General features: G+C 40.5%; 1 protein-coding gene across 3 annotated transcripts in view; it reads left to right on the top strand.

Annotated features, from left to right (window-relative positions):
* The window catches only part of osbpl10a (oxysterol binding protein-like 10a), a 98,542-nt gene that overhangs the window by 23,805 nt on the left and 60,178 nt on the right, over window positions 1-14,559 (top strand). For all 3 annotated transcript variants that reach the window (XM_084918811.1, XM_084918810.1, XM_084918809.1), the window contains exon 3: window positions 14,142-14,221. In XM_084918811.1, the coding sequence (XP_084774937.1) occupies window positions 14,142-14,221 (80 nt within the window). The remainder of the gene's footprint in view (window positions 1-14,141; window positions 14,222-14,559) is intronic.

Genomic DNA, 14,559 nt, shown 5'->3' with positions numbered 1-14,559 from the left:
CCTTAATTGGACGTTCTTACTCTGTTTAAAGATGACATCAAATTCCTCTTTTCTGATCAGCGTAGGAGATTAAAATGAACTGCTTGGTGCAAAAAATAAAAATAAAAAAAATCGTGAGGTGCAACAGTGTGAAGCAAGAAAAAACAATTATATCTAAAGTTAGCCTGTAATCACAACAACGTTTCTTTGCATATAATGCACTGGGACTGCTTTAGCAAGAGCAATCATAGGGTTCAAATGTCATTGTGCTGTGCTGATGAGTGAAGGCTGGTTGCTGGTTACTGTAATTGCCTGGCAGCTCTTCCCTCTGTTCCAGGCTTCGTCAGCCCGTCCATTTTCTTGAAAATATATGTTTAAAGTGCCTCGCTCATAATATCTCCCAGCACTTTAATCAAATCTAACTGCTCATCCAAGCATTAATCCTCAGACTCACCATTATCATAACCAATAACATCTTTCATGACACTGTAATTAAAACGTGTAATTAGGCGGCGGTGGTGGTGCTATGATTGAGTGGGAAGGAGGTTTCTCTTTCTCTCTCCTTCTCTCTTGATCACCTAGTAATGTTCAGATATCACTCAGCCATCTCTGTGGGATGGATATTGACTTTTAAATAAGAGCAGACTAGGACGGGTGTCCGTTGTTGCTCGTTTTAAATGAGCACACGGTCCAGCTTCTCATTTTCCTGTTAGTCTTCTCACTTTACAGGGCAAACTTTATGTATTCATCAAATGAATTGAGCTGTCAGTGTCACCTCCAAGACAAACCCAGCCAAATTTATTTCAGGATCAGTGTAATCCTCCTCAGTGAGGCAGCTACTCTTATATAAATGCTACACTACTATTTTGCATCCAGTGAGTCAGTCTCTCTCATATTTCTTTTAAGCGTTTATAATCAGTCGTTTTCCAGGCCTTTTGAAGGTCTTTACAAGTTTTTCTTTAAACAGTGGCTGCTTTATCAAACATTTTCAAAAGAATTTTTTGTTTAGTTTTTTTGGATTCCCCCTTCTTTAGTTACACCGATAAAAAATACCAAAGATTTAGTCAGTTTGTTGTTTCACTTTGATTCAGTCTGACCGTTGTAATGGAGCTACAAATATTTACATGAGAATACAACTGATGAACTGAGACTGATTTCCTAATCATTAACTCATTGATCAATCAGTTTCAGCTCAGAAAAGGTTATTCATTAAGGCAAAAGCCCATTAGTCTCTGGTTTCTACATGTTACCTCCAATAAGCCAGACTTTCTTGTAATTTTTTTTTAAAGTGAGAAATGGTCTCAATGGAAAGGTACCTCGTTAGAATCGTACAAACTTTGTTTTTGTTTTTTTATGCTGTTTTTACATGTGTTTTTGGATATGCTTCAATAAATCTCTGCACCTATTTCTTTATGTTAATAAAAAGAAAGAACGAATGACTCAAGATTTTTGCACAGCACTGTACGTATATCACTTGTGTCAGCATATGCACAGGTGCAAGGCTGGTGCTCAATACAGATGACTAATTACCTAAAATCACAGCTGTGCTTGTGCACATCACAGATAAACATCAGATTTAGGCACTTGCTCATCTGCGGGTAAGTCGTCCCTTTAGACAGAGTGAGTGATTTCTGTGGATGATGACAAGAAGAAGAAAGTGGGAAGCTTGTTACCGGATATTTTTTGCAGAAAGACAGCTTGTTACAGGTGTTTTTGACTGAATACTGTGTGCTCCCTGCAGGGGCGAACAGCCACTCCCAGTGGGAGAACACACATCGAATGCGGCGTTTGTGTGAATGTCTCATTTTCTGAGTTGCCTCTTCACCTAAAGAGACCTTCTGTAGCTGGCAGATGTTGGCAGTGAAAGTGATTGACAAGTGCAAATTGAATTCTTCCTGCACTAAAATAACCCGAACCTCAATAATAACATCTCAACTTAACTTTAAAAAAGAAATCTCAGAAGATTTTTTTTTTTGGTTGTTTTGGGTGATGATGTAATACCGCATTAATCTGATGATAAAATGTGGCCGCCTTGTTTTATTCTCCCTAACAAGGAGAGTGCTGCACTCATTTTCCCACTTAAACATCTTCTGATGATTATATTTGTGAAAAATACTCTGGAAACAAAGGGGAGTTAATTTAGGGTCCAGTTTGCTTCAGATGAATGTGTTTGTACAAAGTGATGAAAATTACACTATTCTCAGAAATTCTCAGTGGTGCTGCATTCACTTACACATTTAACAAGAAAACAAAAAAGCTGTGTGAGGAGTTTGAACCCTGCTAACTTTCACTCCAATACAACCAGCCCACTTCTGTTAAACGCAACATTTTCCAGTGTTCCCAAAAACTATCAGGGGATGCTTTTCCCCTGCAGGAAATCGCAAAGTTTCACTGATGTTTGGCATAAATCCTTTTTTTAAGAGAGTACTGAGGACTCTCTTCTTTCCAATCTCCAGTAAATGAGTAGTGGATTAATGGTGCTCACAAAATGCACTGTTTGACTTGAATAATGTTCCTATCACAGTTCCTGAAGTTTTTGGTACAGCAGAGAAATGAGAATTTAAAAAGAAAGAAAAGATTCAAGAGTGCCTGAATATCCTTAATTACTTCTGTAACAGACAAAAGCATTCCAGTGCTGCAAACTGTTAATAAGAAAAGACTTTGATCTGTTTCATTTTAAGTATAAATAAATAAGAATGCAGACAGAGAATGCTGGCTTCATAAATGTGGCAGCCATCAGCAATGACGTCTTCAGGAACTACGGGATTTTCCAGTATTTGCAATCCTTGTTTGCTTTTAACTTCAGTGTCTGTAAACATCCCTCAAAACTATTTCTGAACAGTTTCTGATGCATAAGCTGCAAATAAATGATGTCCTGTAAGTCCTTGTTCAGCGAACCCCTCGACTGTGAGGGGGAAACTCTCTGACGGAGGTTTCAGAAAGGAAGATGTTGTTCAAGTTATGCTCCGTATTAGACAATCCTCCACACACTTTGTGTTGTACAGCCACAGGAGCGCAAGACTCGCTCAACCATGATGTATGCAACAGGAAATCCCACCTGCGGCATTATGACACCTGGACTATTTTCACTTGTGATATCTTGTCTAGACCGTACCTAGTGTTGCTTTAAGCATTGGAATATTTCATTTTAATTTAGCGTTTTCACTTTGAGTGCCTTAATTTTACTTATTTCTTTTTTTTTTGTAAGTTTTGAGTTTTTGTTTGGTATCTTTCATATTTATATTTTAAATGAGCGTCTGTAACAAAACACTTACACTCCTGGAATTTTTGAAATATTCTGATTTTGACTCTGAAAACCCTGTTCACAGAGCTACCCACAGCCAGGGGGTGCATCCTTGCCAGTCAGCCAGGCAAGGCAAGGCAAGTTTATTTATATAGCACAATTCAACAACAGGGTGATTCAAAGTGCTTTACAGAGACATTAAAAAACAAAAACAATAAAAAGCATGACTTAAAATTGATTTAAAAAAAAAAAACAGTAGATAAAATCAGAACACTAGATAAAATCAGTAGTTAAAATATAAGTTTTGAAATTTAAGCTTAAAAGTGTGGATTTGGTGCTTTATTCAAATGCAGCTGAGAATAGGTGAGTCTTCAACCTGGATTTAAATAAACTGAGTGTTTCAGCTGATCTGAGGCTTTCTGGGAGTTTGTTCTAGATATATGAAGCATAAAAGCTGAATCCAGCTTCTCCGTGTCTGGTTCTGACTCTGGGAACTGATAAAAAACCGGATCCAGATGACCTGAGGGATCTGGAAGGTTCATACTGGGTCAGGAGGTCACTGATGTATTTTGGTCCTAAACCATTCAGAGCTTTATATACCAGCACCAGAACTTTAAAGTCTATCCTCTGACGGACAGGCAGCCAGTGTAAAGACCTCAGAGCTGGACTGATGTGGTCCACTTTTTTGGTCTTAGTGAGGACTCGAGCAGCAGAGTTCTGAATGAGCTGTAGATGTCTGACTGATTTTTTAGGTAGACCTGTAAAGATGCTGTTACAGTAGTCAAGCCTACTAAAGATGAATGCATGGACTAGTTTTTCCAGGTCCTGTTGAGACATCAGATCTTTTATCCTTGAAATATTCTTGAGGTGATAGTAAGCTGATTTTGTTATTGTCTTAATGTGTTTTTCTAAGTTTAGGTCTGCATCCATCACTACACCCAAATTTCTCGCCTGGTTTGTGGTTTTTAGGTGTATAGATTGAAGTTTGCTGGTGACCTGTAATCGTTTTTCTTTGGCACCAAAGACTATTACTTCAGTTTTGTTTTTGTTTAGCTGGAGAAAATTGTGGCACAACCAGTCATTAATTTCCTCAATGCATTTACCAAGAGCCTGTACAGGGCCTCGGTCTCCTGGTGACATTGTGATATATATTTGTGTGTCATCTGCATAGCTATGATAGTTTATTTTGGTGTTCTTTATAATCCGTGCCAGTGGGAGCATGTAAATGTTAAACAGAAGGGGTCCCAAGATGGAACCTTGGGGAACTCCACATGTGATACTTGTCTGCTCAGATATGAAGTTACCTATTGATACAAAGTATTTCCTGTTTTCTAAGTATGTTTTGAACCAGTTTAGTACAGTTCCTGAAAGACCTTCCCAGTTCTCCAGTCGTTTGAGTAATATGTTGTGGTCAGCTGTATCAAATGCTGCACTGAGATCCAGCAAAACTAAGACTGACATTTTTCCACTGTCTGTATTCAGACATATGTCATTAAACACTTTGGTCAGAGCAGTTTCAGTGCTGTGGTTCTGTCTAAAACCTGACTGGAAGGCATCATAGCAGTTATTCTGTTTTAAGAAGTAATTGAGCTGTAGAGAAACTGCTTTTTCAATAATCTCACTTAAAAATAGGAGATTTGAGATCGGCCTGTAGTTGTTCACTTGTGTCTTGTCAAGATTGTCCTTTTTCAGTATAGGTTTAATTACCGCAGTTTTTAGTGATTCTGGAAACACACCTGACATTAAAGAAAAGTTGACGATCTGTAACAGGTCTGACTCCAAAGTCTTTGAGACCTTTTTGAAAAAACTTGTTGGCAGGACATCTAAACAGCAAGAGGAGGAGTTCAGTTGACCTAAGATGTCCTCCAGGTCTTTGCTGTTAATAGGGTGAAACTGTTTCATGGTGTTTAAACAGTTTTTCAGTGGACACAGTACATATCCTGAATATGCTGTTGATGTACCAATTGCTTGTCTAATCTTTTGGATTTTGTCTGTGAAGAATTTGGCAAAGTCATTGCAGGCCATGGTCGAATGAAGTTCAACTGCCACTGACACAGGAGGGTTTGTTAGCCTGTCAACTGTAGAAAATAAGACCCGAGCATTATGACTGTTTTTGGTGATGATGTCAGAGAAGTAGGACCTCCTTGCACTCCTCAGTTGTAAATTATAATTGTGAAGTTTCTCTTTATAGATGTCATAATGAACCTGGAGGTTTGTTTTTCTCCATCTGCGCTCAGCTTTCCTACACTCTCTTTTTTCATTTTTCACCAGTGTGGAGTTTCTCCAGGGAGACTTTTTCCTTCCAGAGATAACCTTCACCTTAATGGGAGCAATAGTGTCCATTACATTTAACATTTTAGCATTGAAGCTATTGACGAGCTCATTGACTGAACCCCTGGACAGGCCAGGTGTTAAGGGGAAGACCTGGTTAAATATCTCACTATTGTATTCAGTTATACACCGTTTTGTGATCACTGCTGTTGATATATTTGTGTGGGCTGAGATTTTACTTTCAAAGAAAACACAGTAATGATCAGACAGGCCCACATCAGACACAGTAACCTTCGAAATGCTCAGGCCCTTGGAGATCAGTAGGTCAAGAGTGTGTCCTCTATTATGTGTGGCCTCTGTTACATGCTGAGTCAGCCCAAAGTTGCCCAGAGTGTTACTCAGGTCTTTAGTCCCTTTGTCCTGAGGGTTGTCCACATGGAATAATTACACAGTCGAAATCAACACAGATCACAGACAGCAGTTCACTGAGATCATTAAAAAAGTCTGTGCAGTATTTGGGAGGCCTGTAAACATTAAGAAACACAACTTTGGATGGGGCCTTCAGCTGTAAAGCCACATATTCAAAAGACTGAAAACTTCCAGGAGATAGCTGCTTACATTGAAATGTTTCATTAAATAAGACAGCAACCCCTCCTCGTCTCCTGCTCACCCTGGCCTCACTGATAAAACTGTAGTTAGGAGGGGTTGTCTCGATGAGAACAACTCCACTGTTACTTTGGTCCAACCAAGTTTCTGTTAAAAACATAAAATCAAGGCTGTGCTCAGTGATTAAATCATTAATTAAAAATGTTTTCCCAGCTAAAGATCTAACGTTTAATAAAGCCAACTTAAGTGTTTTAGAGGTATTATTTGCCCCCTCGTGTTTGGGAGCAGTCTGTGGCACACAAGGTATGTTTACTATATTTAAAGATCTTTTAGAGTGCAGCTCTCTGTGTTTTGACCAGGCCACATGTCTCCTTCTGTCACCTAAAAGTACAGAAATTTTAAAACCTTCTAGTAAACAGGGTCCCAACTTCTCCTGGGAAAAGTCACCACTGCCATAATCCTCGCAGCCCGGACCCTCCACACATCACACATCAGACTGCGGAGACAGAGCATGAAGGTGGTAAGGAGGAACTAAGGGGGGCGAGGCTGGGCAATGTGACTTCGATTGCTCTGTTGAGGGCGGGGCTCGATGGCGAACCTTTGGCTGCTCTGGTGGGGGGTTTATGCATTGACCCGCTCCATCATCTCCTCAGTGAATTTCAGGTGTGGCGAGGAGGGAGAAAGGGAGGGGGAGGAGGGAGATGGCCTGTCAGGGGTTTGGGGGACAGGGGAAGGTCGTAGTCCCTGGTCCTGGCCGTTGGTGTTGTTGAGAGAGTTGGAGGCAAATAGGGACCCCTCTTCTTGCCTCTGATGTCTCTCCTTTCTGAAGCTTTTCTGGCGTGGGGGCAGATGAGGCTCCTCCTCAAGGTTTCTGCTGGGCTTTGTCTGTTCTTGGAGTACTGTTTGTTCCTCTTTATGAGATAACTCCTCGTTTATCTCAGCCTTGGCACCAAGCACAGATGGATGACGTATGGAATAAAACAAGTTGGAGGTGAACAGCCCTGACTTGTTAAAATTAAATCCATTTGCTTTAAACAGATGCCTGCGTTCCCAAAAAATATTAAAATTGTTGATAAAATGCACTGAGTGGTCAGCACATGCTGATATAAGCCATTTATTCAGTGCAAGCAACCTGCTGAATCTATCGTCTCCTCCAGCAAACTTTTCCCACTTAGTTTTGATGGTGACCTTTCCTTCTTTGGCCTGTGGAGATAACGCTGTGTGGATTGTGATCAATAAACAGATTCTTGTAACCTCAGTGCAGTTTTGTACCCAAAGCTTAATCATTTATAAATGTGCTACAAGTGAGTATTTATCCATTTGTATCACTGCAAAACAACAATAATTCAAATAGTTTGACATTTTCAAGTTAAAAATACATAGAAATTAAACAAAAACAGATAAATGTGGCCTTTATTGCACATTAATCTTGAAATTTAGAAACGTTACAAAAAAAAAACAAAAACATTTGACTTTTTTTTCTGGTTTTACATGCGGCGTCACGTATTTTAATACAAGAAGCACTCCGAGAGCGCAAACCTCCACCAAGGCTACTCACTCTTGGGAAGTATTCACTGTGAAGGGAATAGCATTGTACTTGGTACATTATGTAGAAGTGGGTGATGGATAACAGGTGTTTATTTGTGAGTATTATATAACATTAAACTCCATAACATTATTCTCCAATATATTTCTCTTTCTCTTGACAATGCTTTTTCGGTCAAACTGGCAAAAGTCGATGTCAAATGTAAAAGTGAGATGACATGATATGTTGACGCAAACAATAATGTGATATATGAAATTCCCATATACAAGTATAATTTCTTACAGTTCTTATGGTTTTACCTTATATGACCTTGAAGAAGAGGTCAGAGGTAAATAATCAGAAATTTAGAATTCCCGTATGTCATTCCCCATATAAATGAATGTTTTCAATACAAACAACTGCAGTAAGAAGCATAGTTTTAAAAAGGATTATCACTTTTACCTTCAGATCAGATCAGCTCAGAGGTCAAATATCACATGATATTTGAAATCCTTACACAGTACTTTCTATCTGTTGACAACACACAACACACTTGTAAGAATCAGTTTCTAAGTTATGAGTCAATTTGTGATCATTAAATTATTCAGTTGACCTTGAACACCTTGGTGGATGTCTGGCAAATGTCGATATATTAGCATTAACATGATCCCACTCCACACCTACACCTAAACTACACCTACAATGTTCTATCAGAATTAACTCAAAACTTTTAGAGCTATTGTGTTTGCAGACACAATGGCATGGATGCAAACACCTCCAAAAACAAGCCTTCTTGGTGAAGGTAATGATTTTTTTTATATTACTATGATGAGATTAACCAGTAAATCCAGAACGGCAGGAATAGGTTAACAGTTGCCCAAACCACTGCTGCATTTTCCTCTTGCCAGCACTGAGGACACATCCATCGCCTTTGAAATAGTTAGTTGGCACCTCCTGGGAGCCTGGGTTGAGATGGGAAGCCTCATTTTCTGACTGAGGAGCAAGTTTGATTAAAAGTGAAAATGAACGCGTAGCATGACTTCACACATTGTACGTGTTTAATAAAACTGGCACAGCGTTCGTTCAGATGTCAGCGCTAATCCTGTTGGCATGCTATAGCTTATTTTTGATGCGACTGCTGCTCTTCCAGAGCATTTTGGTTGGAGCTTGTGATCTTGAAATTTTATTCTCATGCTGCAGATGTGCCAACACGAATAGACTTCTGACAGAAACTTTTTGGCTCGGTGGCTGGCATGAAATAAGGAAACCTTACACTGAACCAAGTGCCGTGCACTGAACAGTCCGGAATTAATATACATACCTTTCGAGGCTGGCACCTGCTGCTTCAGACACATGTTTAATTCAGTGTGTGCAGAGTGGGAGTGCTGTTCTGTTTCAGGTTCAGCTGAGATTTATAAGTAATAAAAACTTTAGTTATGCCTCAGTTTACTTTGTGCTTATGTGCATTTTATCTTTTCTTCTGACAGTTTTGTCTTAGTCAGAGTCACTAAACAAGCAGAATATTTGAAGTTGTGAGGGATGTTCAGTTTGAACTTTCTCTGTGTGTTTTCTCTCGCTCTTCTGGCTCATTGAACTCAAAACATTCAGAGTTCAGTGTAGTAGTTTAAATCTGAATGAAGCCCATCTTTCTGGTAGACCTGAAGCAGTGTTTAAGCTGTGATCTATAAATAAGTCTTGTGGGCCTATTGTGCTCATTCATGCGAGGATTTTGTAAAGACTTTGGGTGTCCCACTCCTGTTTTTCTGTTCCGCAAAGATGCTCCCAAGTGCTGCTGTGAGCCTCAGATGGACCGTTTGGTAAAGTTGGCATCTGGACAGACTTTACAGCATTATTTTAATTAAAAAGTGTGTAACCTGCATAATTAGAACAAAAAGCAGAATGAATGGGTCTTAAACAGATAAGCATAAAATCTAACGAGTTATTGGGGTTTCTTTTTTATTAGCCTTTTATGCCTTTCCTTATTTTTCTGCCATGTGAGTATACACACTTGCCAGCCACTTTAGTTGTTTAGTTGCTTAGTTGCATATATCATATATCTATAAACAGCCAATCACAAGCCAGCAACTCGGTGCATTTAGGCATGCAGACATGGTCAAGATGACCCTGAATGTGGCCTGGTTGTTGGTGCCAGACAGCCTGGACTGAGCGTTTAGGAAAATTCTGTGATTTTCACACACAACCATCTCTGACCCAAAAAAGTGAAAATGTCCAATGAGCTTGCCGTTCTCTGGGCGAGGTCAAAGGAAAATTGACTTCCTCAGGGAGAGGAAAGCAACATTAACTCAAATAACCACTTGTTAAAACCAAGGTAGGCAGAAGACCATCTCTTGAAGCAGATGGGCTACAGTAGCAGAAGACTACACTAGGTGCCTCTCTTATCAGCTGAGAACAGGAAGGTGAGGGTTTAATTACGCAGACTGCCCAAAGTTAAACAACAGAAGGTTGTAGAACAGAGAGCTCTACAAATTGTCCCCTTGACTGCACCAAAAGAGTTGAGAGAAGTATCGTTTTGTGTGGAACAGAGAAATTGCTAATATGAGCAGTCTATCTAGCAGCTGTGAGTGAATGTTAGCGCAGTCCTCATCCTCACAAGCAGTGCAACTTTGTTTACTAGCTGGTTCTGTCACAGGCACAAATTCACACATTATCAACCGCCACTGGAAGAATATGTTCTTGTCCAGCTGAGTGTGGCTGCTTACTTTTTGCAATTTGTTCAGCTGCCAAAAAAGAAATATGTGCTTTTTCTAAAGTTGCTTTCCTGAGCTTGTATTCTTCAACGTTTCACGGTACAAGGTCTTTAAGCTCCAGGTGCTTTGTGATGAAAAGCAGCTTTAGCTTAGCTGGATTCATGACTTCAGGTGACAGGTGACACATTTTTTTTCTGTTGCTGTTCTCAGTTAAACCAAAGTTGAGATGACTTTGATTAGTTTAGCTGATTTGGGCTTAGCCCCACTTGATAAAGTAGTAAAAATGCATCTGTTGTCACTAGCTAGGTAGGCTAGCAGCTGGAACGTGTATCAGGTGCGTCCTGAGGAAAGTGATTAAAGTGAGTGATGGACAACAGATTTATGTGATTTATGTGATATGTCACAGTCATATGAGGTTTTATTGGCCCAGATGTTGAATGAGCGTCTTTATTTTATGGCATAGTGGGTCACATATGTAGTTACAGACATTTTTAATGACGTGCCTGACGATTTTTTTGGTTTATTGCAAGTTATTTTGTGGTCCCAGTTTGATAAGGTCATATCTGATTCAGGTGTATTTTATTGAATTTAAAGGCATTTTACTTCATAATGTAAAATGGTTTTCTTTGGTTCCTTCTTTTTATTGTTTGCTATATTGAAATAAAAGAAGTGCAGAATGACATCTGACCTGCGTGCATCAAAGCTTTTTTCTACTGTTTGTACTCCAGCTCGAGTTGACCTGCTGTCTTACTTTTATCAGTGCCATCACAGTTATTTTTTCTCTAATAATTAGTCAGTGAAATGAGATCAGGTGGATTTCCGTTCTGCCCTGGAAGAGGTCAAAGCAAGCAGACAGTCAGCGTCTTCTTCAGCCTGAGGCTGCAGCTCACTGCATTAGTCAGCAAATCTGGCGGTTTGTGTTTGGATAGCGGCCTGGATTGTCTCTGTGCTGAGGGGAAAACCACATGCAAGCTGAGCGTATCAAGCCACTTTGCGAATAGCAAAGTGGCCGAATGAATTGCTGGTGTTTCTTGAATACTGAGTGTTCAATTTGGCGTGGACAGGAAAATGAAGAGGTTCAAATGTGATAGCAGCCCTCAGGACATCATTCAGAAAGTAACACGATCAAATATTCAGGAACACAGTCAGCAAGTTCAGTGATCATTCGGAAGCAAATGAGATTGCTGGCATTCTGCAGGTTGACCTCACTGATGCCTCATTTGCAGCCCTCATCGCCCTTTGGCGAAGTTTGTAGCTTAAAGCAGTAGCCGGTTCACTCCATCTCAAACCCTAATCTGGATCCTTATTTATTTTACACTTGTGTACCCTGAACTCTGTTGTAGCTACACCCATTAGGCTTAGCTTAGCAAAAAGCCTGGAAAGCAAAGAGCATAATTCTGCATTGTTATGCTGCACCACTGTTTAACATGTTTGATCCATACAAATCAAAAAGTGTAACGGGGTCATGTGGGGATTTGCGCGTGGCTACTTTCCAGTACACTGTTCAGTGCCACAGCTGGAGAATGAAACCTATGAAACATGTTAATTAGTTAGCTTTTGAGGCGCTAGTAGGTTGATTTTTTTTTTTAAATCTTTGGCAGAATGAGGATCAGCTAAGCTAACTGTGTGTTGGCTGTTTTATTCTCTGCTCTTTGTTTTTTGCGGCATACCGACTCATTTCTGCCTTTTGGGGTTAACTAAGTCTTTGGTTAAACTTGCTTAAGAATTTTGATTTAACATAAAGTAAAGAAGGCTGCTGGTTGTTTAAAAAAGGTAAAACCAACTTGTCTGTGAAGGTTCTCAGTCATCCAGGTCATTGTACGCCCCCGCGTCACCTATTGTAGCCAACCTTTACATGGAGGAAGTGGAAAGGAAGGCTCTTGGCTCTTTCAAAGGAAGAGTACCCAGCCACTGGTACAGATATGTGGACGACACCTGGGTCAAAATCAAGACACAAGAAGTGGAATCCTTCACTGCGCACATTAATGCTGTGGATAAAAACATCAAGTTCACCAGGGAAGACACAAAGGACAACTGTTTGCCTTTCCTGGACTGCGCTGTGCACATTGAAGAGAATGGCAACCTCAACATCGAAGTTTACCGGAAGCCCACACACACGGACCAGTACCTCCTCTTTGACTCCCATCACCCTTTGGAACACAAACTTGGAGTAATTAGGACCCTACACCACCGGGCAGAACATGTTCCCTCTAAGCCTGAAGGAAAAAAGAAGGAACACACACATGTAAAGGAAGCACTCAAAACGTGCGGCTATCCTAAATGGGCGTTCTTAAAGTCAGCAAAGAGGCACAGAAAAGAAGACCAGACACCAGCGAGGGAGGATAAGAAGGACAGACGCAACAACATTGTCATCCCCTATGTAGCCGGTGTATCAGAAAAACTTAGGAGAGTTTTCTCCAAGCATGACATCCCGGTGCATTTCAGACCCAGCAACACGCTCAGACAAAAACTGGTTCACCCGAAAGACAAAACGCCAAAACACAGACTTAACAATGTGGTGTATGCTGTACAGTGCAGCGAGGAATGCCCAGACCTCTACATTGGAGAGACCAAACAGCCACTTCACAAGCGCATGGCACAACACAGAAGAGCCACCTCCACAGGACAAGACTCAGCAGTCCATCTGCATCTTAAGGATAAAGGACACTCTTTCGAGGATGCCAATGTTCACATTTTGGACAGAGAGGACAGATGGTTTGAAAGAGGAGTGAAAGAAGCCATTTACGTCCACTGTGAGCGACCATCTTTGAACAGAGGCGGGGGTTTACGACACCAACTCTCTGCCATCTATAATCCAGTTTTGAGATCCCTTCCCCGACGCCTTAACGCCCACTCACATCCTGGGCCATCTGACCTCAGGAATTCGCATGATAAGGTGGGGCCAGGTTTCACAATGAACACACCCGAAACTCTGGCTGATTGGGACCCACACCCAGTTTCACACCTTGGCTCAGGCGATTAGAGGATCATCAGGGGGTCCTTTTGTCCCTCTGTGGGGGGATACTCCCACTAGGTTTATATCTGGGACTCTCCACCATTTGACCTTAGAACTGAAGAAGCTTCTCGGATGAGAGGTGAAACGTCTTCAAGTAACTTAAAGAAGTCCAGACGCTTTTCTTTGTAAAACCAACTTGTTTACGTTGTCTGTTTGAAGCACTGTAAAATATGTGTGGGAACATCTTTGCCTTGTTTGATGCTAAACCCTTAGTCACTGTGTAGTTTCACTTGGATTTGATCTAATGGTCTCATCCTGTGAAGGAACTAAAACTATTTACATGTGAGTAAATAGATAACAGATAAATCTGGGATGATTTACTAATCATTAACTCATTAGTCAATAAATTTCAGTTTTGAAATGGTTATTTATTAAGGCAAAGGCTGATTAGGTTCCAGTGCTTGCACCTGGGCATTTTCACTGCAATGTATCCTTAAGCCACTTAGCACTGATCTATGAATTATTCAAGCATAAAAAAGGCAGATGGACGAGTGTTGCGTTTACACTAAGACAGTTTAGCAAAGACACTGAAATGCAGTTGGGCTGCATTTCAGTGTCTTGAACCCTTAATAAAGTCCCCTGTCTGCAGCCGTGACTCTGTATCACTTCATGCCGATAATAAGTGCTTGTTAACCATTGGTAGATGTGGACACTTGAAGGCTTTCTTATAGCTGTGTATTGATCGGCACCTGAACTCATGCACTAGTTTGTTAGTAGAGTCAGGAGCATATGGGAGGTTGATGGGTTTTAATTTTTTTAATTAGTTTTTGTTCTGTGTGTGTTTTTCTGTAGCCTCTGATGCCAAGGAGCAGCAGTTTTGGATCAGCCAGCTCCAAGCATGTGCCAGACGTCACTCTGACAGCAGTGCCAAGGTAAAACACACACACACACACACTATTACAGAGAAACATGTTATAAACATGACCCTGATCTAAGCTCTTGGTGTCTATTGCTGAGGAAGATAAGTCAGCAGAGAACCTTGACATTTCCCTCGAGATTAATGTTCTGTTGTGTGTCTGTTTATAAAGGCCTGAAATAGAATACTGTTGCAAACTCATACTGGGTTCAGTACAAAGGGTTTTTTGTTGTTTTTGTTTATTTATTTTTGACAGGAGTAGGATTTTCCTCAGGTGGAAACTTCTGTGCAGCGTACCTAAAGGAATTCCTGCCCTCTTTCTTTTTATTCTGCTTTTAACCGGCTGGCTTTGAG

This window comes from Perissodus microlepis, chromosome 22 (assembly GCF_051167445.1).
Source record: "Perissodus microlepis isolate ML-2025 ecotype Zambia chromosome 22, ASM5116744v1, whole genome shotgun sequence".
Lineage (NCBI taxonomy): Eukaryota > Metazoa > Chordata > Actinopteri > Cichliformes > Cichlidae > Perissodus > Perissodus microlepis.
This window is presented reverse-complemented; position numbering and strand designations above follow the sequence as displayed.